Source organism: Malaclemys terrapin, chromosome 2 (assembly GCF_027887155.1).
Source record: "Malaclemys terrapin pileata isolate rMalTer1 chromosome 2, rMalTer1.hap1, whole genome shotgun sequence".
NCBI classification, from domain to species: Eukaryota; Metazoa; Chordata; order Testudines; family Emydidae; genus Malaclemys; species Malaclemys terrapin.
In genome coordinates, this window is record NC_071506.1 from 23333201 (window position 1) to 23359467 (window position 26267).

The 26267-nt window shown below is 43.1% G+C and overlaps 1 protein-coding gene across 1 annotated transcript; it reads left to right on the top strand.

Annotated features, from left to right (window-relative positions):
* The first annotated feature begins 531 nt into the window (after window positions 1-531).
* Window positions 532-24784, top strand: HAS2 (hyaluronan synthase 2). The gene is made up of 4 exons (XM_054017066.1): window positions 532-697; window positions 11478-12104; window positions 17322-17423; window positions 21886-24784. Exons 2-4 carry the CDS (start codon window positions 11478-11480, stop codon window positions 22813-22815), a joined length of 1659 nt encoding a protein of 552 aa, XP_053873041.1. The 5' UTR covers window positions 532-697; the 3' UTR covers window positions 22816-24784.
* The last annotated feature ends 1483 nt before the right edge of the window (window positions 24785-26267 follow it).

A 26267-nucleotide genomic window follows, 5' to 3' on the forward strand; every position in this document is an offset into this window, starting at 1 on the left:
TCAACTCCGTGGAACTGGTTCTAGACCCAAATTAGTCTGAATGGGCAGTTCTTCCTCCCTCTCCCCCCCCCCCGCTCCCCACAGGACCTCCCTTCCTCCTCCCTGTCCCCATCCTCCGCCCTATTAAAACAACCTCCAAGTCTCACTTGTTAGAAGACCCCATAACGTGGAGGAGGCAGAAAAGCAACAGCAGGAAAGAAAAAGTCAAGACGTCTGGAAAATATTACCCGCCCGCTGCTGCGCCTCACTGACCCAGGCGCTCGAGCTGCGAGGCATCACCAAAGAGACTTTCTAATATTGATGCTGCCCATCTCGCAACTTTCAGAGCCTGCAACTTCTCCAGGCTCCTGGCGACTCGCGTTTCAAACAGGACCGTCCAGCGTCAGAAACAAGCCTCGCATTTGTTATTTCGAAGCGGGTTTTTTTTTTTTTTTTTTTTTTTTTTTTAAGAGAGACACTTTTGAGCTAGAAACTGAAGCCGAGAAAGGAAAAGGGGGGGAGGGAGGGAAAACACGTGGGAGAGAAATGAGGGCGAGTGAATAATTTCCAATGATTATTTGTATTTCTCCTTGATGCTCAATCCTTGAGACGCGCGATTTGATCTATTACCTCAATACTGGAAACTGTTCCGCAGGAGCTACAAAATACAAGACCACCCAGCAAGCCGAGGACCCTTTATGAGCAAAGGACAAACAAGGTACGTGATTTATATTTATTTCATCTAAAGAGGAACAAATCATTTTAGACTTCGAATTAAAGTTGTTGCAAAGAAGACTGAGATAGATTTATATGCATCTGAATGGAATTTGGGGAATATTTACCCTACCCCATGCACACCTATTCTGGCAATAAAGTAGAATGCAGAGTGCCTTGGTGCTTTTTTTACACTAACTTCTCGACTAAAAATGCTTTAGATCTTGTCGAGCTCACGCAATTTATCCGCGGGAAATGCGGGATGTGGTTAGAAAGTTCTTCTTTCACCTAAGCTGCAAAGGTGCGTTGGGACTGGAGCCTCCTCGACTCTCCACACGCACCATATCCAGCCTGCTGCTGGGTTTTTGGATTGCACACAGTGTAGTCATTTATACACTTGTGCAAACATGACCGTGGTCCCCTCCCTCTCCGCTGTGCGTTCAGGGGATGGGGGACGTGACAGGAGCAGAGGCAGGGATGGGGCTGCAGGAAGGCTGGGGAGAGAAGGGGGTTGTCCTATAGCCCCACCTCCGAGAGCGCAAACGCGATCAAGATGTCTCGCTGAACTACAAAGTGGGGAGAGAGATCCCGGGGGGTGGGGAGTCTAGAGGCCGGGGGGAGGGGGGGAGGAGAACCTACCACTACCAGGAAAACTTTTTAGCACCTCCCCTAAGGCGCCCGGTCGCTGCATAGTCTGAGCAGGAGAGTGTAACTTGGAGCAGCCCTGCTGGCTCCGATGCAAACGGTCACAAGTCCTCACCACGCCAGTTTGAATGGGTTCACGCGTGTGTATTTTTTTTTGGGGGGGGGGGAATACGTGGCATGCCACCCAGCGAGCTAGGCATGTGTTTTAAGAGCAAACCGGGGACAGGCTGATTGGTTGGCAGGCGGGTTTCCGAGCCCCACCACTGGATCGACACCCCTTCGTTGTGCTCCCATCCCCAGGAGGACCCCCCCACACACACACACACACATACAAAGCGTCCCAGGGAGCAGGAGGGCGGATCTGGCCCAAGCAGTGGTGCTGCTAGCGGCCGAGGGGGAGGGGGCGAGCGGTGGGTGCTGGGGAGAGACCCCCGTGTCAGGTTACGCGGGGTCCAGCTGTCACGGTGCTGCGGGAGCCCGTCCCACTCCCAGCAATGGCTCAGCGCCCACAGGAGGCGTGTCTCTCCGGCGCAGGAGCGGCGGAGGCATCCCAGCCTGGGGTATGTACCTGTGCACGGAGCACAGGCGGCAGGGCAGGGAGAGCCGCGGCCCCTGCTGCTGCTGCACGGGGTCAAGAAACGCCTGCGTCGAGCGAGAGCCGGCTGCGCTCCCGTGCCTGCTGCTCCCGCCAGCCGCCGCCAAGCCAGCACCGCCGGGGGAAGACATTTACAAGCTGCAACCCACGTGGCAGAGCGGGGAATACCTTTGAGGTCACTGCATTAGTGCCCGCCCCCTGTGATGCACGAGCGCGCCTCTCCCTGATTGGCTAATGCTTGCGGGAAGGGGGTTCCCCAGGAAGTGGCGGTCTGAGCCTAGGGTCCTTCGCTCAGTCGTTTGCTGGAGGAGAGGAGTTGGGAGACTTTAGCACGTGTCGCTTTAGGAAGTGAAGCTGCTCTCTGACAAAGAGCCCTGGAGTATTGTGCAACGAGCACTCCAGCTTCCCTTGCTTAAAAGGTTTGCTGCTTGGGGGAGACCAGCCCAGGAGCCAGACTGTGATCTCCCTTATCCCGCCTTCAACGGAGCTTTTGCATATTTGCCCAGTGCAAGAGAGATCACAATCTGCCCCATGCATTCCAACGGCAGCACACTTCAGAACCACGCAGACAACAGAAAGCAACATACTGATGTGGATGTCATTGTGGATTAATGTTCCTACATCGCTTCTGACATGAAAGTGTTATGTTAATTTTACTTTGAATTTAATCTTATGTATTATGCAGATGCTCCATCTAAAATAGCAGAGAACCGAGTTCCAAATTTCAGTTTGTCTTCCACTGACAAGATAGAAGAGGTCAAAGGTTTCCTTATCACACAGTGGTAGAAGCTGTACAAACTCTTAATGTTTGCTTACTTTAAAATATTCATACATATCACAGTTTTCAAAACGAAAACAAACGTTTTCACTAGTACACATTGAGGCATACAGCATTAGTGCCTCGGTACTTGTTCCGGGGAACTGGTAGGTTATTGCAGTTGTGTGTAACTGCACACACATACTTGCATGAGTAATCTCATTAGAACATAAGAACGGCCATACTGGGTCAGACCAAAGGTCCATCAAGCCCAGTATCCTGTCCTCTGACAGTGGCCAATGGCAGGTGCCCCAAAGGGAATGAACAGAACTGGTAATCATCAAGTGATCCATCCCCTGTCACCCAATCCCAGCTTCTGGCAAACAGAGGCTAGGGACACCATTTCATTACATTGAATGGGACTCCTCATGCAACTCAACTGGCATAAGAGTTTGCAGGATCCAGTTCTTAGTCTTGTGGCGCTTTGGGCACTTTAAAATGACCATATTAATATTAAATTATTAGTTTCAAGCTAGCATCTCTCCTTCAAACACTATATATGAAAGTAATATTAAAGAGTCATGGGTGGAAGCTTAGGCACAATGAAGTCAATTGGTCATTGCCTTCTGTGGAGCCAGGATTTCATGCCAAGCCTGTAAATCTTCTTACACACATGCCCATATACCATGGGCCAAATTCTCTGCTAGTCCACAGGGACACAGCACCACTGACTTCAATGGAATTTCACACATGTACACTAGCAGAGAATTTGGCCGTACATATTTATGGCATTGGAGCAAACAAATTATTTTGTCTCCTCCTCTAGATTTATATACACAGGGCCAAATGATTCCTGTATTGAAGGTGATGGGACGACTCACATAAGTCAGTCCAACAGGATATGGCCTATGATCTACGAATGAGCAGTAAATAAATTACAAGCTCACAAAGAGATAAACACCAATCAAATTTATTTAAGGTAGATAACATGCATTACTACTATGTAATTAGTTCAGGGGTTCTCAAACTTCATTGCACTGCAACACCCTAAATGACCCCAGAAGGGCAGACTGAAGCCTGAACCCACCCAAATCCCATTGCCCTGGGTGGGGGGGCCAAAGCCCGAGCCCCACGAGGGAGGGTCAAAGCCAAAGCCCAAGGGCTTCAGCCCCAGGCAGGGGGCCTGTAACCTGAGCCTCTTGAAGCCCTCGCTCACCCTGGGAGTGGGGCCCAGGCTCCAGCCAGTCTAAAGCCAGCCCTAGTGACCCCATTAAAATTGGGTCCCAACCCACTTTGGGGTCCCAGCCCACAGTTTGAGAACCACTGAAATGTTTAATTCCAAATACTTACCTAAACGGTATGACAGGTAAACTGGAAATGATTGATAAAACAGAATTTTTTGTACAAGCATGGCTTACCTTTGCATAACCCTATGAGTTTGTCACCATTGTTTACATCAGGGACAAAACTAACAAACAATAGAGACCTTGCTAAGGCTCATAAGAGAATACTTTTGGAGGAGTAGCGAGTACCTATTGGGGTCCAGGAAGTGGGCGGGCGTAAGTAGTGAGTAGAAAGAGAAGATCCTTGGTCCAGTATTCAAAAACATCTAAAGGCAGGCACAGTTTGCTGTCATTAATGCTGATATGCTATCCTGTTCTCTCTATTTAATCTAAAACCAGGCTTAACTTTAGTCTTATGTGAACCCCTTCGAGAAGATAAACGGTATGTAAAATCTGGAAGTGACAAATAACTCCAAACAACAGATATGGTAACTCTATTGATGTAAAAATGTGCAGATGTAACATAACTTTTGTTTCCCCTCTGCCAGTTGTAAACTGGAAGAGGGAATGTGGACAGTTATTTTATGCTTATAATTCATATTTTATGAAATCATTTGTACTTCAAAGTTGAAATATTTATTTTGCTGCCAAAATACATCTACATTTCTTTAAGTTGGATGCCAATTCATAATAATCAGATAATGTTTACACTATATGTGTATATGTAGATGTTGTTTGTGTATATATACATTACAGCATATATTAATCTGTGTATATACTCTCTTATGCACACCCACATACACACTGGCCAGACCTAGTTGTTTTACTGAAGCCAAAACCCACTAGTCACATGGGTAAGGAAATCAAGTTTTGGCTTATAAAGGGCTAACCAAATTCTTCCCTTGGCTGTATGCATACAACTCTCGCTGACATCAGTGGGGGATCTGTTTATATACTGATATGTGTGTGAGACATTTTATATTGGACTTGATCCCAAAACCTTTAGTGATCATATCTCATTGATACCAACAGGAATATTAGCCTGAGTGAGGACTGTAGGACTTGATAATCATCTGAATAATTACATTCAAATCAATTGAATTACTCATGTGGGTAAGCTGAGCAAGGTTTGGACTGATATATGGTTAGGGGAGGGGGAGAGAGAGAGATAGATATTAAATTACAAAACTGGTGGATTCTGAAAGACACTCGAGAAGGGATACAAATCAGATCTTTAGCTCTTATATAGAACTGTTCATCAGTAGATCTCAAAACACTTTAGTGCGTTACTCAGTATCGTTATCCTTCTTGTACACATGGGAAACTAAATTGTGTGGTTAATCTGTTGTGTCTCTAACATTTCCAGGAAATATTATTCCATATAATATAGTTGTAAAGATTAAAAAGTATCATACAACTTGGATACATTTTTATTAGGGCAAAACTGGAAATGACTCCGCTTTATAAAGAGAGTTTAATTTTAAGCTATGTCCCTAGATCAGGGCCATTTTGTACTACAGAGGTTTAACTATTTCAGTGGTGTTCATCAGAAAAAGCAATGGAATATTATGGCCTGCAGTATTTGTAATCTTATTTGATGTTCAGATCCACGTTTTGATCAACTTTAAATTCCAAAGCATCTGAACTCTCCCCCCCATGAGTATTCTACTTCAGAACCCAATTACAACCATTCCTAAATAGTATCATTATCATATTGTAACGTTAATCCTCCTTTTTTAAAGTTTATCACAGAAAATTTGAAACGGATAAGAAGTGATTAAAAAAACAAACCAACAAAACCCCCACTTAGTTTCCTTTGTATTTGTGACCTTATATCTCACTCTTCTTGTTTTCAATCTTTCGGGGGAAAAAGTGGGTCAGGGTTTCCTCTGAAAAGCTGTGTGCGCATTTCCATTAGGGACCTCATCTTAAGCAGCTGAGGTAGTGAGCTACATCCCATGTGTTGCAAACAAGTCTGACTTTAATTTGACCCCTGTTAGTCACCAGTTCCAAATCCCATATTAGCAGATGGAGAGGACCACCTAAAGGCTTTCACTACTTGAGAAAACAGCTACATAAATGTGTAAGGGGTCTATGGTAGTGAATGCTGAAGTGTTCTTATACCAATATGTGTCATTTTTGAGGTATTTTGTTCCCCAATTCTATTTATTATTCTCTATCTATTTATTAGGTTGAACTCTCATTTCTAGGGCCCTACCAAATTTTGGGCCATGAAAAACAAACCATACTATACAGATTTTACCCCATACTATACAGATTTCAAAGGGGAGACCAGCATTTCTCAAATCGAGGGGCCTGACCCAAAAGGGAGTTGCGGGGAAGGGAGGTGTCACAAAGTTATTTTAGGGGGGTCACAGTATTGCCACCTTTACTTTTTCACTGCCTTCAGAACTGGGCAGCTGGAGAGCGACAGCTCTTAGCCAGGCACCCAGCTCTGAAGGCAGCGCCCTACCAGCAGCACTGCAAAAGTAAGAGTGGCAATACCATACCATGTCATCCTTACTTCTGCGCTGCTGCCTTCAGAGCTGGGCAGATGGATAGTGGCGGCTCCTGACTGAGGGCCCAAGTCTGCAGGCAGCAGAACAGAAGGAAGGGTGGCAATACCATACCAGGCCATCCTTACTTCTGCGCTGATGCTGGCAGTGGCTCTGCCTTCAGAGCTGGGCTCCTGGCCAGCAGCTACTGCTCTCTGTCTGCCCAGCTATGAAGGCAGTGCCCTGACAGCGCAGAAGTAAGGGTAGCAGTACCACAACCACCCCTACACTAACCTTGCAACCCAAACATATAGTCAGGACCCCTAAAATTACCACACTGTGAAATTTCAGATTTAAATAGCTGAAATAATGAAATTTATGATTTCTAAGATCTTATGACCGTGAAATTGATCAAATGGACCCTGAATGTGGTAGGGCCCTACTCATTTCAGGCCTTTTCATTTTTCAAATGCACTGATCATGTGCAGCTCCTATTGGTCTCTGAGTGGAATACCCCTCCATGTCTATGGAAAGTAATTTACACTCTCAGGGCCACATTGTGCCAGCCTCACTCAAGAAGAACATTATCTTGTGCCACAACTAGTCCCATCAATTTCAATGGGATAACTTGGTGAGTTATCCTGAGTCAGGAAAGTATCCCTAGCCAAGAAAGCACTTAAGGACATGCTTAACTTTAAGCAAATGCCTAACTCTCATTGCGAGTTAAGTGTTTTCCTGGATATGGGTGAATTTAAACACACATTGAAGTGTTTTCCTGATTCAGAACCTAACGTACTATACAACCTGAGTAAAGATGGCACAACATGGGCCTTAATTATAAATTAGATGGCACAGCTCCGTTTTCTATAGTCGTTCAAACATTCTTATCCAGAAGCTTTTATGAAAAGCCCTATAGAATTTCAGGTTTCAGTTACACTGCCAGGTAAGGCTAGTGTAGAGTAAGATCTATTTAATCTCAGCAGTGGTGAGAAACACTACTTTTCATGCACTTACACCCTCATGCTAATGTAAACAGACATTATGCTGGATATTTGCAGTGTTGTTGTAGCTGTATTGGGCCCAGGATATTAGAGTGGCAAGGTGGGGGAGGTAATATTTTATATTGGACCAACTTCTGTTGGTGAGTGAGGCCCACTATCCTGCTTCATGGAGCTCCTCCTCAGGTCTGGGAAAGGAACTCAGAGTCACAGCTAAATACAAGCCCAGCTTCTCTTTAGGCTTCAGAGCCCCAGCCCCAAGCCCAAGCTGCAACTTCAAAGTGCTGCTTACCGACCGATTTTTAGAGCGTTAGTGCGAACCCTGCTAGCCCAAGTCTGCTGAGACATACCCATTTATTTTAATGGTGCATGATTAGGCACTTGGGTAGGGTTACCATATGTCTGGATTTTCCCGGACATGTCCGGCTTTTTGGGCTCCAAATCCCCGTCCGGGGGAAAATCCCAAAAAGCCAGACATGTCCGGGAAAATCGGGACATGCGGGGCCGGCGGTGCTGGGCCGGGGGCCGGGGGCCGAGAGTCGGGGGCCGGCGGTGCCGAGCGCCGGGAGCCGGCGGTGCCGAGCGGCCGGGGCCCGGGGGGTGCTGAGCGGGCCGGGGGTGCTCGGCCGGGGGCCGGGCTGGAGACGCCGGGGGGGCCAGACTGGGCTGCACCTCCTCCCCCCACCCCCCCCTTACCTGCTTCAGGCTTCCCGCGAATCAAATGTTCGCGGGAAACAGGGGAGGGGGCGGAGTTGGGGCAGGGACTTTGGGGAAGGGGCGGAGTTGGGGCGGGGCCGGGGCCCCGTGGAGTGTCCTCCTTTTGGAGGCTCAAAATATGGTAACCCTACACTTGGGCCCAGTTCCTCGAATATATTTAGGCTCCTACCTTCCATTGCCTATATATCTTGAGGATCTGGGCCATGGTCCCATTATATAGGCAACAAGATTTCACTCAGAGAGCCTGATCCAAACCCCACTAAAGTCAAAGATTCTCTCTGACTTCATCAGGCTCTGGATGAAGCCCTTAATGAGCTTAGTAATTATACATGTATTTATAAATCTGATCTTCTTCTCTTCGAAGTCAATGGCAAAGCCCCAAGTGACTTCAACGGGAGCTGGATCAGGGCTGGAATTTGTTTTATTCATTCAAAACAAAGGGCCAAATCTGGACACTTTTGAACAGTCTTATTTGGGCAGAACACCCTTTGAAGTTAATGGTGGTCTGCAGGATTTAGGCCTAAGGGCATAATTTAGAAAGGGGTATTAAAGAAGTCACTGAAAAAAAACAGTGATCTGAAAAGTTAAACTGGGCACTTAGTCTTCACTATATTCTTGCTACCTCGGGCCTGATTCAGCAATGGAGTTACCTCAGTGTAAAATTGGAATAACACATTCCTGAGTTAGGTCTTTGGTTTCTCTGGTAGTTATTGGAGTTATGCTCAAATGTAAAATTCAGTAAAATCATGTTCAAAGTGTGATTAAGGATGTGGCTAAGAGTTACGCAGGAGGCCAGACTATCTTCAGAATAGTTCCCGTTGGCCTTAAAAGTCTCTGATATAGCAATCGCCTACTCAGCACTCCTTTTTGGCCCCAGACATGTAAAACTGTGAATTTCCTGTAAGATCCTTGGCAAAATGTTTAAAGCAGGGTGGAGGTTTTTTGGCTCCTCTCTCTTTGTGTATATTCAAACCGATAAAGATCAGGTCTACTGGGCAAAACATCAACAGTCCACATGCTAAAGCTTGAGAACGTTCCTTGAACAGCTTTTTCCAGACTCTCCCAGACAGTCAGTCAGTTAAAAGTCTAATTGTCAAACTCTAGTTTATATGTATAAAAGGGGAAAGAGAGTTCACTAAAGCCACAAATTTAGGTCAAAGGATGCATTAGTTTTGTAGCCAGGGATTATATTTATATATTAATATATATACTATATATTATATTTAGTTTAGATTATTTTTGATGAAAAAAATAAAATAAAATTGCTGTTTTATCAGGTCCAGAAACCCATTTCTTGATCTCATCAGAATATTTTGAGGGGAAGTTATGCTAGAAACATAACCACACAGAACTCAACGTTTTTGTGCAGATATATTTCATAGGAAGAGAGAATTAATATGGTAACATGACCAGCACTGTAGCAAGATAGTTATGTATAACTGCTTCAATTTTATTGTAATGTAAGCACAATTTGGCCCCTGTTCCCATCCTTTCCTGTATTTATACCTGCTCCTGTATTTTCCACCCCATGCATCTGATGAAGTGGGTTCTAGTCCATGAAAGTTTATGCCCAAATAAATTTGTTAGTCTCTAAGGTGCCACAAGGACTCCTCGTTGTTCATGCTATAAAAGAGTCGTTACTGAGACAAATTCAGCCCAGGTGTAAGATGGCATAATACCTTTTAAGTTCATGAATAAACACATGGACCACATATTCTGATCTTTAGGATCATCTAATTTAGATGAGACCAATTATTTTATTTTATTCATTTATTTCTAATGCACCTATCATTTGGCATTCATGGTCATGTTCTGTGACGCTTCTCTAAGACACCTGTCATGGAAAGCTTTTTGAGAGATCTTCTCTGCAACATTTCAGACAAGTCAGAATAGGGACTGTTAATTTACAGTCAATAGACTTACTTCTGGCCATAAATTTGCTGATGTGTACCTCTGGCACCTGCCAGAATTTGGCTTTAGGTATTCAAGCAAGTTTTAGTTATAGTCTAGGTTATGCTACTTACTTAACTATTGTCTCCAGTTAGAAATTTCAGAGCCTTCCTCCCATATTGAAATACATCACTTTAAAATAGAAAAAAGGAAGAAATGCATTTTCTCAGCCTAAAATTCTGTGGTTTATTTTTTCCCCATGGCTGTAACTTTGCAGACTGAAATGTAAACAGCTGAGTACAGCTGCATTGCTACAGTTTAGTAGCAATTTCCCCCTGTATTTCAAGGGATGGTCTGCAGGCATATATGATCTAAAAGGGGAGTGTTCCAAATTCAGCTGTGGCCAACAGATGGTGTGATGAATATTATCAACATACACGCTGGCTGATAACAGTAGGGAAAATGTGAATAATGGAAAAGGAAAGAGAGCAAAATACAAAGAGAGGCACTGATTCAGCAAAGCACTCAAGCATGTCTTTAAATCCCATGAAATTCAAAGCATGCAGTTAAAGTTAAGAATGTGAATCAGGACTTTGAAGACATCATGTTACATGTTTTATGTTGGTTTTAAGAAAGCAGTTGCATAAAATGGTTTGTTTGACTGTGATTGAAAGAAATCCAGGAATATATTATACAGCTAATCTGCCTGCCTGCATACCTTTAACATACCATTTATCACCATTTTAGAACCTTACATACTTGTTAGATCTTGCATAACCTGGAGTTCAGTAAAAGGGATACCAGGGACAGCTAAGCTAAGAATGTAGAAAGTTGTCAGAATCAACTGAAGTTTTGCAAAATTGCAAAGACTGGGTGAAATCCCAGCTTTATTGCAGTCGATGGGTATTTTGTGTATTACAGTCAATGGGTATTTTGCAATTGACTTCAGTGGGTAAAATCTTGACCCCGTTGAAGTTGATGGCAGTAATTCCCATGACTTCAATAGAGCTGGGATTTCACCCATATAGATATATATATTAGCCAGACATCTATTTTTTAAAAGTCTCTTCAATACTATTACACTTAAGGTCTCATCCAGGAAGCCCAGGTTTCTAGGATCAGACTCTTATGTAGATAGCACCTTTTGTCTGAGGATCATAGAGGACCTTATACATGTTCACAAATTTTTAACACTCCAATGAGATAAGGAAGTATTGGCAAAGCGGGGATTTTGCAAGCGGGGATTAGTGCAACACAGAGATGATGCAACTTGACCGAGATGATGCAGAAACAGATCCTATATCTCCTGATTCTCCGTCTTGTGTTTTATCCATGAGACCACCCAAATTACATTCTGTAGCAGGAAACAGCAATCACGTTAATTATTTTTCTGGTTTGTTGCAGATGCATTGTGAGAGATTTATATGCATCCTGAGAATACTTGGAACCACGCTCTTTGGGGTCTCCCTCCTGCTCGGAATCACAGCTGCTTACATTGTTGGCTACCAGTTTATCCAAACAGACAATTACTATTTCTCTTTTGGACTCTATGGTGCTATTTTGGCATCACATCTCATCATCCAAAGCCTATTTGCCTTTTTAGAACACAGGAAAATGAAAAGATCACTTGAGACTCCAATAAAGTTGAACAAAACAGTTGCCCTTTGCATTGCTGCCTATCAAGAGGATCCTGACTACTTAAGAAAATGTTTACTTTCAGTGAAAAGATTGACCTACCCTGGAATTAAAGTTATCATGGTCATTGATGGGAACTCAGAAGATGACATTTACATGATGGACATTTTTAGTGAAATCATGGGCAGGGACAAATCTGTCACTTATATATGGAGGAATAACTTTCACGAGAAGGGTCCAGGTGAGACAGAGGAGTCACATAAAGAGAGTATGCAACACGTAACTCAACTAGTCCTATCCAACAAAAGTATTTGCATCATGCAGAAATGGGGTGGAAAAAGAGAAGTAATGTACACAGCATTCAAAGCGCTGGGGAGAAGTGTGGATTATGTACAGGTAGGTATTAAAGCACTAGGCCAATGCCAATTCAAACATACCTTGACATAAAGCAGCTTTTGTATATTTCATGCAGCATGCTTTAGCCCATCCCAGTCCGCTATGAACACAGTGCTCCTTTCAGTCTATTTGAAAACAGCATGACCGTTGAAAGCATATTTTGTAACCTTTTAAAATGGTTAGACTTTCTGTGAGTATGCTAAATCTGTGCACTGTTATTTGAGAAGTCTGAGGCATTTCCTCATACTTAACAGTACTACTCCCTTATCAAAATGGTTACATTTTAAAAAAAAGGATCTACTTTGGAAGATCCCTGCTTTGCCAATGTAAATTGAGATCAGAGGTAATTTTTGATTCTGGGAGAAGCTGAGATGGATGCCCTGTATACAAACATGCAAAAACTGAGTAGGGCAGGGGTCGGTAACCTTCGGCATGCGGTCTATCCGGGTAATCCGCTGGCGGGCCGCAAGACATTTTGTCTACATTGACCATCTGCAGGTATGGCCTCCTGCAGCTCCCAGTGGCTGCAGTTCACCACTCCCAGCCAATGGAAGCTGCGGGAAGCGGCGGCCAGCACGTCCCTGCAGCCCACGCTGCTTCCCTTAGCTCCCATTGGCCAGGAATGGTGAACCACTGGGAGCTGCGGGGGGCCATGCCTGCGGACGGTCAATGTAAACAAAACGTCTTGTGCCCGCCAGCGGATTACCCTGATGGGCCATGTACCGAAGGTTGCCGACCCCTGTATTAGGGAATATCTTCAGGAATATCTCAAAGCATTGACAAGAGTCTGTAAAAAGGAGACATCTTTAAGCCTTCAAAACTAGCTAGGACTATTCAATAAAAGGGGGGAGAGAGGGAAATGGAGAAAACACAGATGAGAAATTCTTCAGCGAAGGCCAGGAGTAGCATTTGCTTCATCTTTTACAGCTGCATTACTTCACTCACCACAATTTGGCCTTTAAAGCCTTAATGATACCATTCACTTAAAAATGAATTAGGCAGAGTCCTATCCCCATTTCTAAAGCTGCAAAGACAGATTGCTCTCAAGCTGTCATGGAATCTGTACAAGTTTTCCTATGTTTTATGCCTGATTCTGTGATCCATATGCACAGAAGTACTCCCCACTCCTGGAAATGGCTCTATTGCCTTAAATGAATTAAAACTACTCCGGTGAGTAAGGTTTGCAGGATCAGGCCACTGTTTGTCACTGAACACCACTAGCAATGGATAAACTTTGCAAGGTTCAGGGTTTGGTTTTGACTAAGCCCTGAGAAGTTGTGATGATTATCCAAGCAATTCAGGCTTTTTAGAGGCTCTCCGCTTCCTCCCTATGGACCTCAAAGTCAGTTCCCCTGGGCTTCCCCTTTAAAAATCCTCTTTTGATGGTCAACCAGTTATGGAGCCTCTCTGCTGGGCTCTGGAAGGGTCAGTGTTCTTCTAGTTGCTCACACTCTGGGGCTACTCCAGAATGCATTGCATGATGAAGTGTGCAAGATTTGAACATCATGCCATCTGGGGCCTTGCAAAGGAGCTACACCTCTACCCTGATATAACACGACCTGATATAACATGAATTCGGATATAACGCGGTAAAGCAGCACTCCGGGGGGGGGGGGGGGGGGCGGCAGGGCTGCTCACTCTGGTGGATCAAAGCAAGTTGGCTATAACGCGGTTTCACCTATAACATGGTAAGATTTTTTGGCTCCCGAGGACAGCGTTATATCGGGGTAGAGGTGACCAGAGTAGCTGGATCAACACCATGGGGTCTTCAAAGGCCAGGGACGGTGGGTATGCTCCTGGAGGACTACAGGAAGGAGTTTCTTAGCAGGATTTTATAGGTACATGAACAGTTCATGGAGAGGGCAGAGAATAAATAAATAAAAATGTAAATCACCACCTTTCCCCAACCCACCTCAGAAAAATCAAACTAGTTTGTTCTGTAAAAGTGATGGGCCTGATCCTCCCTGGTCTCATACCTTTTGTAGTGTGAAGTGCTATTCTAATTTGAAAGCATTTTGCATGGATGTAAATAGCTGCACAAGGAGCACAGTGAAGAATCGGGCCTGTCATATCTCCTATTTTGCTGGTCCAAGATCTGTCATATCTGTCCAGGAAAACTGTAGTGGCCAAAAGTATTAATAGCTATAAGTATCTACATGGGAAACAAATATTTAATAATGAGCTCTTCAGTCTAGCAGACAAAGGTATAAATGATCCAATGGCTGGAAGTTGAAGCTAGACAAATTCAGACTGGAAATAAGGTGTACATTTTTAACATTGAGAGTAATTAACCATTGGAACAATTTTCCAAGGGTTGAGATGGATTCTTCATCACTGACAATTTTAAAATCAAGATTGGATATTTTACTAGAAGATCTGCTTTAGGAATTCTTTTGGGGAAGTTCTATGGCCTGTGTTATACAGGAGATTGCATTAGATTATCACAGTAGTTCCTTTTGGCCTTGGAATCTATGAATCTATGAAAAATGGGAAAAAGGAAATGCCTCCCCGCAGAGATGCTGCCAGCCCTTGCCAGGTCTATTTAGCACCTGTCCACTGGGGCTGTGACTGACTCATGGCATTGACTCAAAAAGCCTGATGAGTGTCTTAAGCTATGTCTACACTACCACAGTAAGTCGACCTATGCTACGCAATTCCAGCTACGTTATTCACATGGCTGGAGTCGCCGTACCTTAGGTTGAGTTACAATGGGGTCTACACCACAGGGGGTCAACAGGAGAAACCTTACCTTACTTTTCTTGTCGGGGGTAGAGTTCAGGGGTCGACTGGAGAGTGATCTGGGGGGTCTTCACTAGACCTGCTAAATCGACTGCCGGTGGGTTGATCTCATTTTTAGGGTGACCAACTTAAGACATCTAAAACAGGTCTGATTTTCAGTGTCTTTAGGTTGGGTGCCAAAAAAATTAGCCATCCTGAGTGTGTCATCCATTTCTGTACCAATCTCTATGTTGAGCCTTTCCTTTTTTTTACTACTGGAGAAAATACCAAATAGTTTCCATATCAAATGTCAAATCTCTGTATTATTTGTAACGTAACATGTAACTAAACTGAAAAGTGAATTTATCCTGAAATCCACAATACATACTTTCACATGAACTGCTGAACCCTTCTATTGGGGTTCTTCCCAGACACCTAGCTAATTTACAGAAGCATCTGTGGGTCAACTCCTCATTGATCCCCTTATGAGAATAGGAAACATTTGAACGGGGTGCACCAAACACATCCGGTTTCCCTATGCCAAAGCTCAGCAAAGAAACTGCAGACCACCCATAAAAGTTTTGTTTCGATTCATATGGTTCTTAGCGCCCTCTCTCAAGTAATATCTCTCTTGTTCAGATTAGCTGATCCAATGAACAAATACAGATACTATGGAAAATAGAAGATTCTTTGTGACTATACCACAGACAAATGCTCTGTTTCATTCAACGATAAGTCTAGTTGTCTGATATCAAATGCCCTTATGTCACGGAGTCCCCGGGCGATGCTCTGGAACTTAGGGTTACCATTCGTCCGGATTCTCCCGGACATGTCCGGCTTTTCTGAGTTAAAAATAGCGTCCGGGGGGAATTTGTAAATGTCCAGATTTCCCCCCCATGCAGAGCGCGCGCGGCTGACAGGGCAGCCGGTCGGATCGTGCAACTCGCACGGGGCTCCAGCAGCCAGAGCCCCTCCTCCACTTCCCCCTCCTCTCCCCTGCAACTTGAGATCACTTCCCTCCTCTCGCTCTTTCCCTCCCCCTCCCTGCATTCGCAGATCTCCGATCGGGCCTCTGGCAGTCTGGAGCTCCTCCCCCTGCTCCCCCCCCCCGCCCAGCACGCTGCTCAGCAGCACTCTGCGAGGGCAGGGACCGGGCTGTGCACTCTGCTGGGGAGCACGGCAGTGTGTCGGGCTCCACGTGGAGCCCGACACGCTGTTCTGAGCAGCACAGTAAGGGGGCAAGGGTGTCAGAGAAGGGGCAGGGAGATTCTGGAGGGGGCAGTCAAGAGAGGGAGCAGGGTTGGATGGGTCGGGAGTTCTGGGGGGGGTCTGTCTGGGGGTGGGGGTGTGGATAAGGGTTGGGGCAGTCAGGGGACAGATAGGGGGTAGGGTCCTAGGGGGCCAGTTAGGATGAGAGGAGGGTCTCAGGAGGGGGCAGTCAGGGGACAAGGAGTAGGGAGGCTTAGATAGGGGGTGGAGTCCTGGGGGGCAGTTAGGGGCAGGGGCCCCAGGAGGAGGTAGTCAGGGGACAAGGAGTGAGGGGAGGGTTGGGAGTTCTGAGGGGGGCGGGAAGTGGGAGGGAGTGGAAGGTGCAGAGGCAGGACGGGGGCAGGACTAGGGCTGGGCTCCTCCCATCCTCTTTTTTGATTGTTGAAATATGGTAACCCTACTGGAACTGCTCCCTACGAAGCCAGTCAGGACTCTGGTGAAGTCTCCTCTCTGTGAGCAGACTGTCTCCAGGGCAAGAAGCTCACACAGCTTCCACCTTCCTGGGTCTGACCTTGGAGCATTCAGTATCCTCTGCCCCTCTGTGCGCTTCCCACAGCGAGTCCGCCCAGGCGGGGTCCTGGGGAAGCCAGAGGGTCCTGCACCCCCACTTCGCAGTCAGACGTGAGTCTTAGCCAGCCAGTAAAACGGAGGTTTATTAGATGACAGGAACCTGGTCTAAAACAGAGCTTGTAGGTACAGAGAACAGGACCCCTCAGCCAGGTCTATTTTGGAGGGCAGCAAGCCAGACACCCACATCTGCCCTCTGCCCTCACTCCTTGTCCCCAGCTAGCTCCAAAACTCACTCACCGTCCAGCCCCTCCTCCTCTGGGCTTTGTTCCTTTCCCGGGCCAGCTGATTCCTTTGTTCTCCAACACCTTTAGCTATCTCCTTGCAGGGGGGAAGGGCCCCAGCCATTAGTTGCCAGGAGACAGAGTGCCGGCCATTTATGCACACTGGCCTTTTGCTCTGCAACAATCTCACCCCCTAGAGACTTAAGAAATGCATAGGGAAACTGAGGCACCCACACAGTATTCAGAGGAAACATTAAGAACAGTCCCAGTTCATCACACCTTAACAGAAGTAACAATACAAATTCCAAACAGAGATTTTATTACATTTCATATAATATGTAAACTGAGTCACTATATTCACTCTTATTTTAATTTTCTTCTCTAGTACATTCCCTAACTCCATTTTTTTCTTTTTTTTTTTTCTTTGTGTTACTTATAGGTTTGTGATTCAGATACAATGCTTGATCCAGCCTCGTCGGTGGAGATGGTAAAGGTTTTAGAGGAAGATCCAATGGTTGGCGGAGTTGGGGGTGATGTGCAGGTGGATATTGTGAACTTCAGATTAACTGAGCAGTATTAGCAGCAAATATTTCTAAAACAAAATTATCCCCAGACTTGAATGAACACAAGGAATTAGGAATTGTGTAGCAATATTTGAGTCCTGTTTATTTTAAGAGATTTTCTATCTCTGGTGGTACTAATCACTACCATAGTATCTAAGGACCTTGTAATCTTTATAATATATTTAGCCTCACTACACCCCTGTGAGGTAGGCCCAGATCCTCATAGGTATTTAGGTACCTAACTGATTTCAATGGGAGTTAAGTATCTTTGAGGATCTAGGCCTAAGTGATTTGCCCAAAGTTACACAGGAAGTCTGTGGTAAAATAGGGAACTGAACCTGGCTCTCCTGACTGTTACATTAGCACCCTAGCCAACAGGCCACCCCTCCTGTCCATTAATTATTTTACTATTTCCAGCTTCGATTATTAAAACTGAAAGTATTTTTGAAACCCCATAAATTAGTCACTCTGTATGCTGTTTTACTTTTGTATTTCTCTGAGCTAGGCCAATGAAAATCACTGAAGTCAGTTCCACTTTTGTTTCTAGTCACATTCTCTGACATTTTCATAAGAATATAAGAATAGCCATACTGGCTCGGACAAATTGCCCAGCTAGCCCAGTATCTTGTCTTCCAATAGTGGCCAGTGCCAGATGCCACAGAGGGAATGAACAGAACAGGGTAATATATCAAGTGATCCATCTCCTGTCATCCAGTCCCAGCTTCTGGCAGTCAGAAGTTTAGGGACCCCCAGAGCATGGGGTTGCTTCTCTGACCATGTTGACTATAGCCATTGACAGAACTATCCTCCGGGAACTTATTTAATTCTTTTTTGAACCCTGTTATTCTTTTGACCTTCACAACATCCCCTGGCAATGAGTTCCACCAATTGACTGTGTTGTGTGAAGAAGTACTTCCTCGTGTTTGTTTTAACCCTGCTGCCTCTTAATTTCATTGAGTGACCTCTAGTTCTTGTGTTATGAGAAGGAGTAAATAACACTTCCCTTTTCACTTTCTCCACACCAATCATGATTTTATAGACCTCTATTATATCCCTCCTTAGCCATCTCTTTTCTAAACTGAACAGTCCCAAGCTTTCTAATCTCACTCACATGGAAGCTGTTCCATACCCCTAATCATTTTTGTTACCCTTCTCTGTACTTTTTCCAATTCTAATTGATCTTTTTTGAGATGAGGTGAACAGAACTGCACACGGTATTCAAGGTGTGGAAGTATGATGGATTTATATAGTGGCACTTCGATATTTTCTGTCTTATTATCTATCCCTTTCCTAATGATTCCCAACATTCTGTTCACTTTCTTGACTGCTGCTCCACATTGAGCAGCTGTTTTCAGAGAAGTATCCTTGATGACTCCATGATCTCTTTCTTAAGTGTCAACAGCTAATTTAGACCCCAACATTCTGTATGTATAGTTGGGATGATGTTTTCCAATGTGCATTACTTTGCATTTATCAACATTGAATTTCATCTGCCATTTTGTTGCCCAGGCACTCAGTTTTGTGACATCCCTTTCTAATTCCTCACTTAGCTTTCGACTTAACTATCTTGAATAACTTTATATTGTCTGCAAACTTTGCAACCTCACTTTTTACTTCTTTTTCCAGATCATTTATGAATATGTTGAACAGCACTCATTCCAGTACAGATCCTTGGAGGACCCCACTATTTACCCCTCTCTACTGTGACGACTGACCATTTATTTCTGCCCTTTGTTTCTTATCTTTTAACCAGTTACTGATCCATGAGAGGACCTTCCCTCTTATACCATAACCGCCTACTTTGCTTAAGAGCCTTTTGTGAGGGACCTTATCAAACACTTTCTGAAAGATCAAGTACACTATATCCATTGGATCAACTTTATCCACATGTTTGTTGACCCCTCAGAGAATTCAAATAGATTGGTGAGGCATGATTTCCCTTTATAAAAGCCATGTTGACTCTTCCCCAACATATCATAATTCTGTTATTTTCTATAGTTTCAACCAATTTGCCTTGTACTGAAGTTAGGCTTAGTGGCCTGTAATTGCCAGGATTCCCTCTGGAGCCTGTTTTAAAAAATGATGTTATATTAGCTATCCTCCATTAGCTATTCTCCAGGCATCTGAAACAGAGGTTGTTTTAAGCAATATGTTACAGTTAGTAGTTTCATATTTGAGTTCCTTCAAAACTCTTGGGTGATTACCCTCTGGTCCTGGTGATGTTTTAATTTATCAATTTGTTCCAAAACCTCCTCTATTGAAACCTCAATCTGGGATATTTCCTTAGATCACTGACCTAAAAAGAATGGCTCAGGTGTGGCAATCTCCCTCACATATTCTGCAATGAAGATCGATGCAAAGAAATCATTTAGCTTCTCCGCAACAGTCTTGTCTTCCTTGCGTGCTCCTTTAGCACTTCAGTTGTCCAGTGATCCCACTCATTGTTTGGAAGACTTCCTGCCTCTAATGTACTTAAAAAATTGATGTTACTTTTTGTGTCTTCTACTAGTTGCTCTTCACATTCTTTTTTGGACAACCTAATTATACTTTTACACTTGATTTAGCAGAGTTTCCGTTTCTTTCTATTTTCCTCAACAGGATTTGATTTCCAATTTCTAAAGCATGCCTCTATCTGCCACTTTTACACTGTTGTTTAGCCATTGTGATATTTTTTGGTCCTTTTACTGTATTTTTTTATTTGGTGTATATTTATGATCTTTTTAAATAGTTTCCATGCAGCTTGCAGGCATTTCACTCTTGTGACTGTTCCTTTTAATTTTCATTTACTAGCCTCCTTATTTTTGTGTAGTGCACTTTTTGAAGTTAAATGCTATTGTGATGGGTTTCTTTGGAATTTTTCTCCCTACAAGGATGTTAAATTTAATTATGTTATGGTCACTATTACCAAGCAGTTCAGCTATATTCATCTCTTGGACTAGATCCTGTGTGTCATTTAGGACTAAATCAAGAACTGCCTCCCACCTTGTGTGTTCCTGGACTAGCTTCTCCAAGAAGCAGTCATTAATGGTATCTAGAAATTTTATCTTTGCATCTCATCCTGAGGTGCCATATTCCCAGTCAATATGGAGATAGTTTAAATCCCCCATTATTATCAAGTTTTCTGTTTTTGTAGCATCTCTAATCTCCCTGAGCATTTCACAATCACCATCACCATCCTGGTCAAGTGATCGGTAGTATAAATTCCTATTGCTATATTCTTATTATTGAAGCATGGAATTCCTATGCATAGAGACTATGGTACTGTTTGATTCATTTAAGATTGTTACTATGTTTTATTATGCTTTAACAAATAGTGCCACTCCCCCACCAGCACAACCTACTCTGTCATTCCTATACATTTTGCACCCCGGTATCATCATATCCCTTCATTATCATCATTTTGTGATACCTGTTCTATCAATATCAATTTAATACCAGGCACTCAAGTTCACCCCTCTTGGTGCATTTTCAGTGCTGCAATGTTTGGGTTGCAAATGCAGCAGAGGGATGTTTATTTCTTTCAAAACAATTGCTTCTGGTGGGATTTATGAAAAAAATGCACAATAACAGTTCTACTGGTCTTAGGTTTTGTAAAAACTTCTTGTTTCCCTCTTCACCCAGTAGACTTTTAACATGGGATGAAGGAGAAACATCTTTACTCTTGCAGCCACCTAATAGCTGAGGCATAGGGCCTGGGAGTTAGGCACCTAAATACCTTTGAGGGTCTGGGCCTGAGTCCCTGTCTGAGCTTGCTTCCCACCTTCCCTGCTGCTGCACGCTGCTCAGAACAAATCAGGCATTACACTTACCCTGAGCGTGAGAGCTAAGGAGGTGGGAGACAGTGTGAGCTCATAGAGGGAAGTGAATAGTCCCTAAGCAGCTCTTCTGCTCTGTTGCACACAGCAGAAACTGAGTACAACAGGGAATGTGTCCCCAGGAGTCTTTCTGGGTCTGCTAAGTGGGAATAGGCAGAATGGCACAGAGGAAGAGTCAGTACATGGGACTGGAAAGGAAGATCAATGAGTTGGGAGGGTGATTCTTTGTGGGAGTGAGGGGAAGGTTCATGTTGTTTTTGGATAGAAGGGAGAGAAGTTTGGGTGGAACAGGATCGTATTTAATGTTTATTTTGACCTCCCTAGCAATGCCCTTCTGAATAGGCATATCTGGGCCTCTGAACAGTCACTGTAAGGGAGGAAGCATGGCTTCTGGAAGAGCCAATTCATCTCGGTAGGAACTGATAGTCTAACCCTTGGTTAAAAGTGCTGGCGTTTTAATGGTAACACTTGATGTTCCTCCTGAATTGTCGGGGTGGACAGCTCTTCCCACAAGTCATTGTCCCATATTTTGGTTAGTGCCATTCACTTCATGAGTGTTAGTTTCTGACCCAGGAATATTTCTGTTTCTTAAGAGCTAATTTTTGAAATTTCCTTTTACTTGCAGATTTTGAACAAGTACGATTCTTGGATCTCCTTTCTCAGCAGCGTGAGATACTGGATGGCATTTAACATAGAACGAGCCTGTCAGTCCTATTTTGGCTGTGTACAGTGCATCAGTGGACCCTTGGGAATGTACAGGAACTCCTTGCTGCATGAATTTGTGGAAGATTGGTACAATCAAGAATTTATGGGCTCCCAGTGTAGTTTTGGAGATGACAGACATCTAACTAACCGAGTGCTGAGTCTGGGTTATGCCACAAAGTACACAGCTAGATCAAAGTGCCTTACTGAAACACCAATAGAATATCTAAGGTGGTTGAACCAGCAGACCCGTTGGAGTAAATCATACTTTAGAGAGTGGCTGTATAATGCAATGTGGTTCCACAAGCATCATTTGTGGATGACTTACGAAGCTGTAATCACTGGATTCTTTCCTTTCTTCCTCATTGCCACAGTCATTCAGCTTTTCTACCGGGGGAAAATCTGGAACATCCTCCTTTTCTTGTTGACAGTTCAGTTAGTGGGCCTTGTAAAGTCTTCCTTTGCCAGCTGCCTTAGGGGGAACATTGTCATGGTGTTCATGTCACTCTACTCAGTGTTGTACATGTCAAGTTTACTTCCAGCGAAGATGTTCGCAATAGCCACAATAAACAAAGCAGGGTGGGGCACATCAGGAAGAAAAACTATTGTCGTCAATTTCATAGGACTTATTCCAGTATCTGTTTGGTTTACAATCCTTCTAGGTGGTGTGATTTTCACTATATGCAAGGAATCAAAAAAGTCATTTTCCGATTCAAAACAGACAGTTCTCATCATTGGTACAGTACTCTATGCATGCTACTGGGTTATGCTTTTGACTTTGTATTTGGTTCTTATCACCAAATGTGGCAGGCGGAAGAAAGGGCAACAGTACGATATGGTGCTTGATGTATGATGTTTCTGCAGAACGTTACACAGAAAATTTGAAAGCAACCCAACAACTTGATAGTATTTGTGGCATCGAATTAATGTCACCACGAGAAATGGATCACTGCTGCTGGGACTCAAACATTCATGTTTCTATGGGTTCATTTTCATCCTGCCAAAGTAAAAACACACCATTGTTTTTTTCTGAGGGGGGGAAAAAAACCACACAGATTCAACCTGTTCACAGGAAAATGGGAGGACTTCTTTGTTTATGCACTTTTTTATTGTGCATACGCCTGACAGTGTTACGTTCTATATACCTCACTAGTCATGCTTATGTGGGTGGACAGGAAGGAAAGGAGTTTGGTGAATCAAGCAAAGGATCTTGCAACCTAATTTATGAACTTTTTTAAATAGTTTTGTTTTATAGGAAGGGTCTTTTTGTGTTAGGCTGACAAATGTAATGCCAAAGGTAAATTTTAAGAGGCCATTGGCTGAGCTGTATTTTTATATTATTGTCTTATTTGTCTGTGTGTATTTTTACACCAACTTTTTAAAAAATTTGCATATTTTATATTTTACTTATCTGCCAAAAGAACACCTCCCCAACATTTTGCTCTCTATCTATCCTTCTAAATACATTTTGAAAGAATTCACACTTCCTCTCCCCGCAAAAAGCTTCCCACAATGTGAAAACGTGTTGATTTTGATATTGTTCACAACAAAAATAATAAAATGTCTCTCTACATTTTTTAAATTGCTGAATGGTTATTTCTGTGAAAAGTATTTAAATGTTCTCTTGAACTTTTGACTTAATTGTATTGGAAAAGGCCAACATTGTTGTCAGTTTTTGAAGACAAACATATTTGTATGCACAAAAAGGCCAAAGGGGTACATATGTGCAATTTTATTAGAGGACATTGTAAGAGGGAACCCTGATTCCCTAAAGAGAACACTACAGTCTCGGCATATGGCCGTGGGTATAAAATGGCCTGTTCTTGATGCCATTGAAGTTAATGGCAAAACTCCCATTGGTTTTGATGGGAGAAGGATTTGGGCCTATAGGTTCTGATCTTAGGACGTGCTGAGCACCCACAACTCTTTGACTTCCATGAACGTTGCAGATGCTCACCACTGCTCAGGATCAGGCAGAGTGTGCACATTTTCTTAGGATAAAAATTAAACGCATTGAAGACAAAAAAATGGCCAAAAATTTCGAAACCTGGGTGCCTAAATAAGGCTTTTAAACTGACATCCATATATCTTTTTTTAAGGCTAGAAGAAACCATCAGATCATCTAGTCTGACCTCCTGTATAACACAATCCATACAATTTCACTCAGTTACCCCTGTACAGAGCCCAATAACTTGTGTCTGATGAAAGCATATCTTCCAGAAAGACATCCGGTCTTCATTGCAAGAGATGGAAAATATAATTAAGGCACTGGGTTTGAAAACTTCGGAAAAATAACTTTTAGGACTAAATTCTGCAGTCCTTAACCAGGACGTTGGGCAAAGGAATGCAGCATTGAGCCTTAATATACTATATAACGAATGATAGAACATTGGCTGCATACAAATATAGGCCCTTTTGGATTCTGGCATAAAAAGGACTGTGGCAAAGCAGAAACCAGCATATATTTTTAACAACCTAGAAGCATGTTCACCTTCCTTTATATGGAGACGTGAATATTTTTTGCTGTAGCATGAATGGGCCACACACTACCTTACTTGTCTGATTATGTTAAGGTACATGGTTGCTTGAATGTCATATTAATATGTTCATGACTGAAGAGTTGATCTTTGTTGGTTACAAAATAGAACAAGCAGTATTAAAAATAAGCAAAAGAAACATTTAAAAAAAAACTTGAGTTTGCCTTTTAACTATTTATGTTGTAAGTTAAAGCTTGAGTAACATTCAAATGTCAAATAAATCCTCTCATTCTATAAGATATTGAATTAATTGCCTGTATTTATTCTAGCAATTATTCAACATACTTCCAGTATAGGTGGTATAGTATAATTGTTACTTTCATAAATAAAATATTTTTGATAAGATCATGACTAATTCATGTTGTTTTTCTATCGTGCTTTTGCAGGTATTTCCTATTACAGCACACTTTAATGGTAGCAGATTTACAGCCACATGCCTGATTTCCAGGTTGAATTTTGATAACAGGTTGATGAATAGTTCATTTCAAGTTGGCAATTTCAGACCCTAGAAGAGAGCAAGGATGGTCTTGTGGCTTGAGGAAAAGGAAAGGAAGCAACCAGCATGGATTCGATTGTATTAGGATAGCATTGAGGTCCATGATTCTTGATTCGAGGTCTTATTGTGCTAGGTACAATTGGGGGGTGGGGGGGGGGAGTGTGGGTAGAACACTGAACTGGAATTTAGGAAAATGAGATTCCATTCCCAGCTCTACCATTGGCCTTATGACCTGGGGAAAGTCATATGGCCACTCCCTGCCTCAGTTTCCCCAGTTATAAAACAGGGATAATGATACTTTCCTCCTTTGTAAGATGATTTCAGATCACTACAGAATAGCTAGTTATTATTAGGCACTGTACAGACAAGTACTAAAGAAGATAGCTCTCTAGGATAGGGACTCTTTCTTATGTTAGCACCCATCTCAGTAATTAATATTCTATTCCCAAATGTACCACAAACTTCTTGTGTGACCTTGAGCACTTGTACCTTTCTGAAGTCAATGGGAGCTGCTGGACCTTGGCACCTCTGCAAATCAGGGCACTAACCTCTCTGTGCCTCCGTTTCCCCATCTATAAGTAGCAGGAGGGTTGCAAGGCTTCATTTAATGTTTGAGGTAGAACTGGTCCAAAAATTGTTTGAAAATCTATTGAAAGTAAAAATGTTCAGGGAAAAATTTAATTTGCAACAAAATTTTCTGCTATTTGGACCAAAATTGAAATGTTTTCTGTAAAAATGATTGGGTGGCAGCGAAATTCAGTTGTACTAAAACCCATAATTCTTTTACCAAAAATATTTTTGAAAACCAAAAACATTCTGGTTTCAGTTTTTCATGTAAAACCCAAACATTATGGGAAACTGCAGCTAAAACAAGTTTTTGTTTTCAATTTCCTGTGAAAAATTGGCATTTTTTTGACCAGCTCTGAGATACCTAGATTCTATGGTGATGAATTCCATTAAAAAAACAAATAAACCCTATGCATAATACAACAATTAAAGCCTTTAAAAAAATCACATGAGCTGGCTATACAGATATAAATGTTTATGTATACACACACACACTATCCTGATATCTATATCATGGCTACAATCCATTCCCAGAGCTGAACCAATTTAGCTCTAGAACAAGCATCTGCATTCACCAGGTCTAGAGCAAGATCTGGGGGACCTCAGTGGTAACAAGGAGGAAGAAGCCCTCCTATTGTGATTGCTAGCGGGCTTTGTTTTGGCCATGAATCAGGATTCTTTCAAAAGAGAACATCTATTTAGCAC

Excerpts from the sequence above, each read along its gene's own strand:
- HAS2 (XM_054017066.1), top strand. The coding sequence starts at position 11,478 with ATGCATTGTGAGAGATTTATATGCATCCTGAGAATACTTGGAACCACG. Across the intron at positions 12,105-17,321 it reads GAAGTGTGGATTATGTACAG|GTTTGTGATTCAGATACAAT; the intron begins GTAGGTATTAAA and ends TGTTACTTATAG. Across the intron at positions 17,424-21,885 it reads GAGTTGGGGGTGATGTGCAG|ATTTTGAACAAGTACGATTC; the intron begins GTGGATATTGTG and ends TTTTACTTGCAG.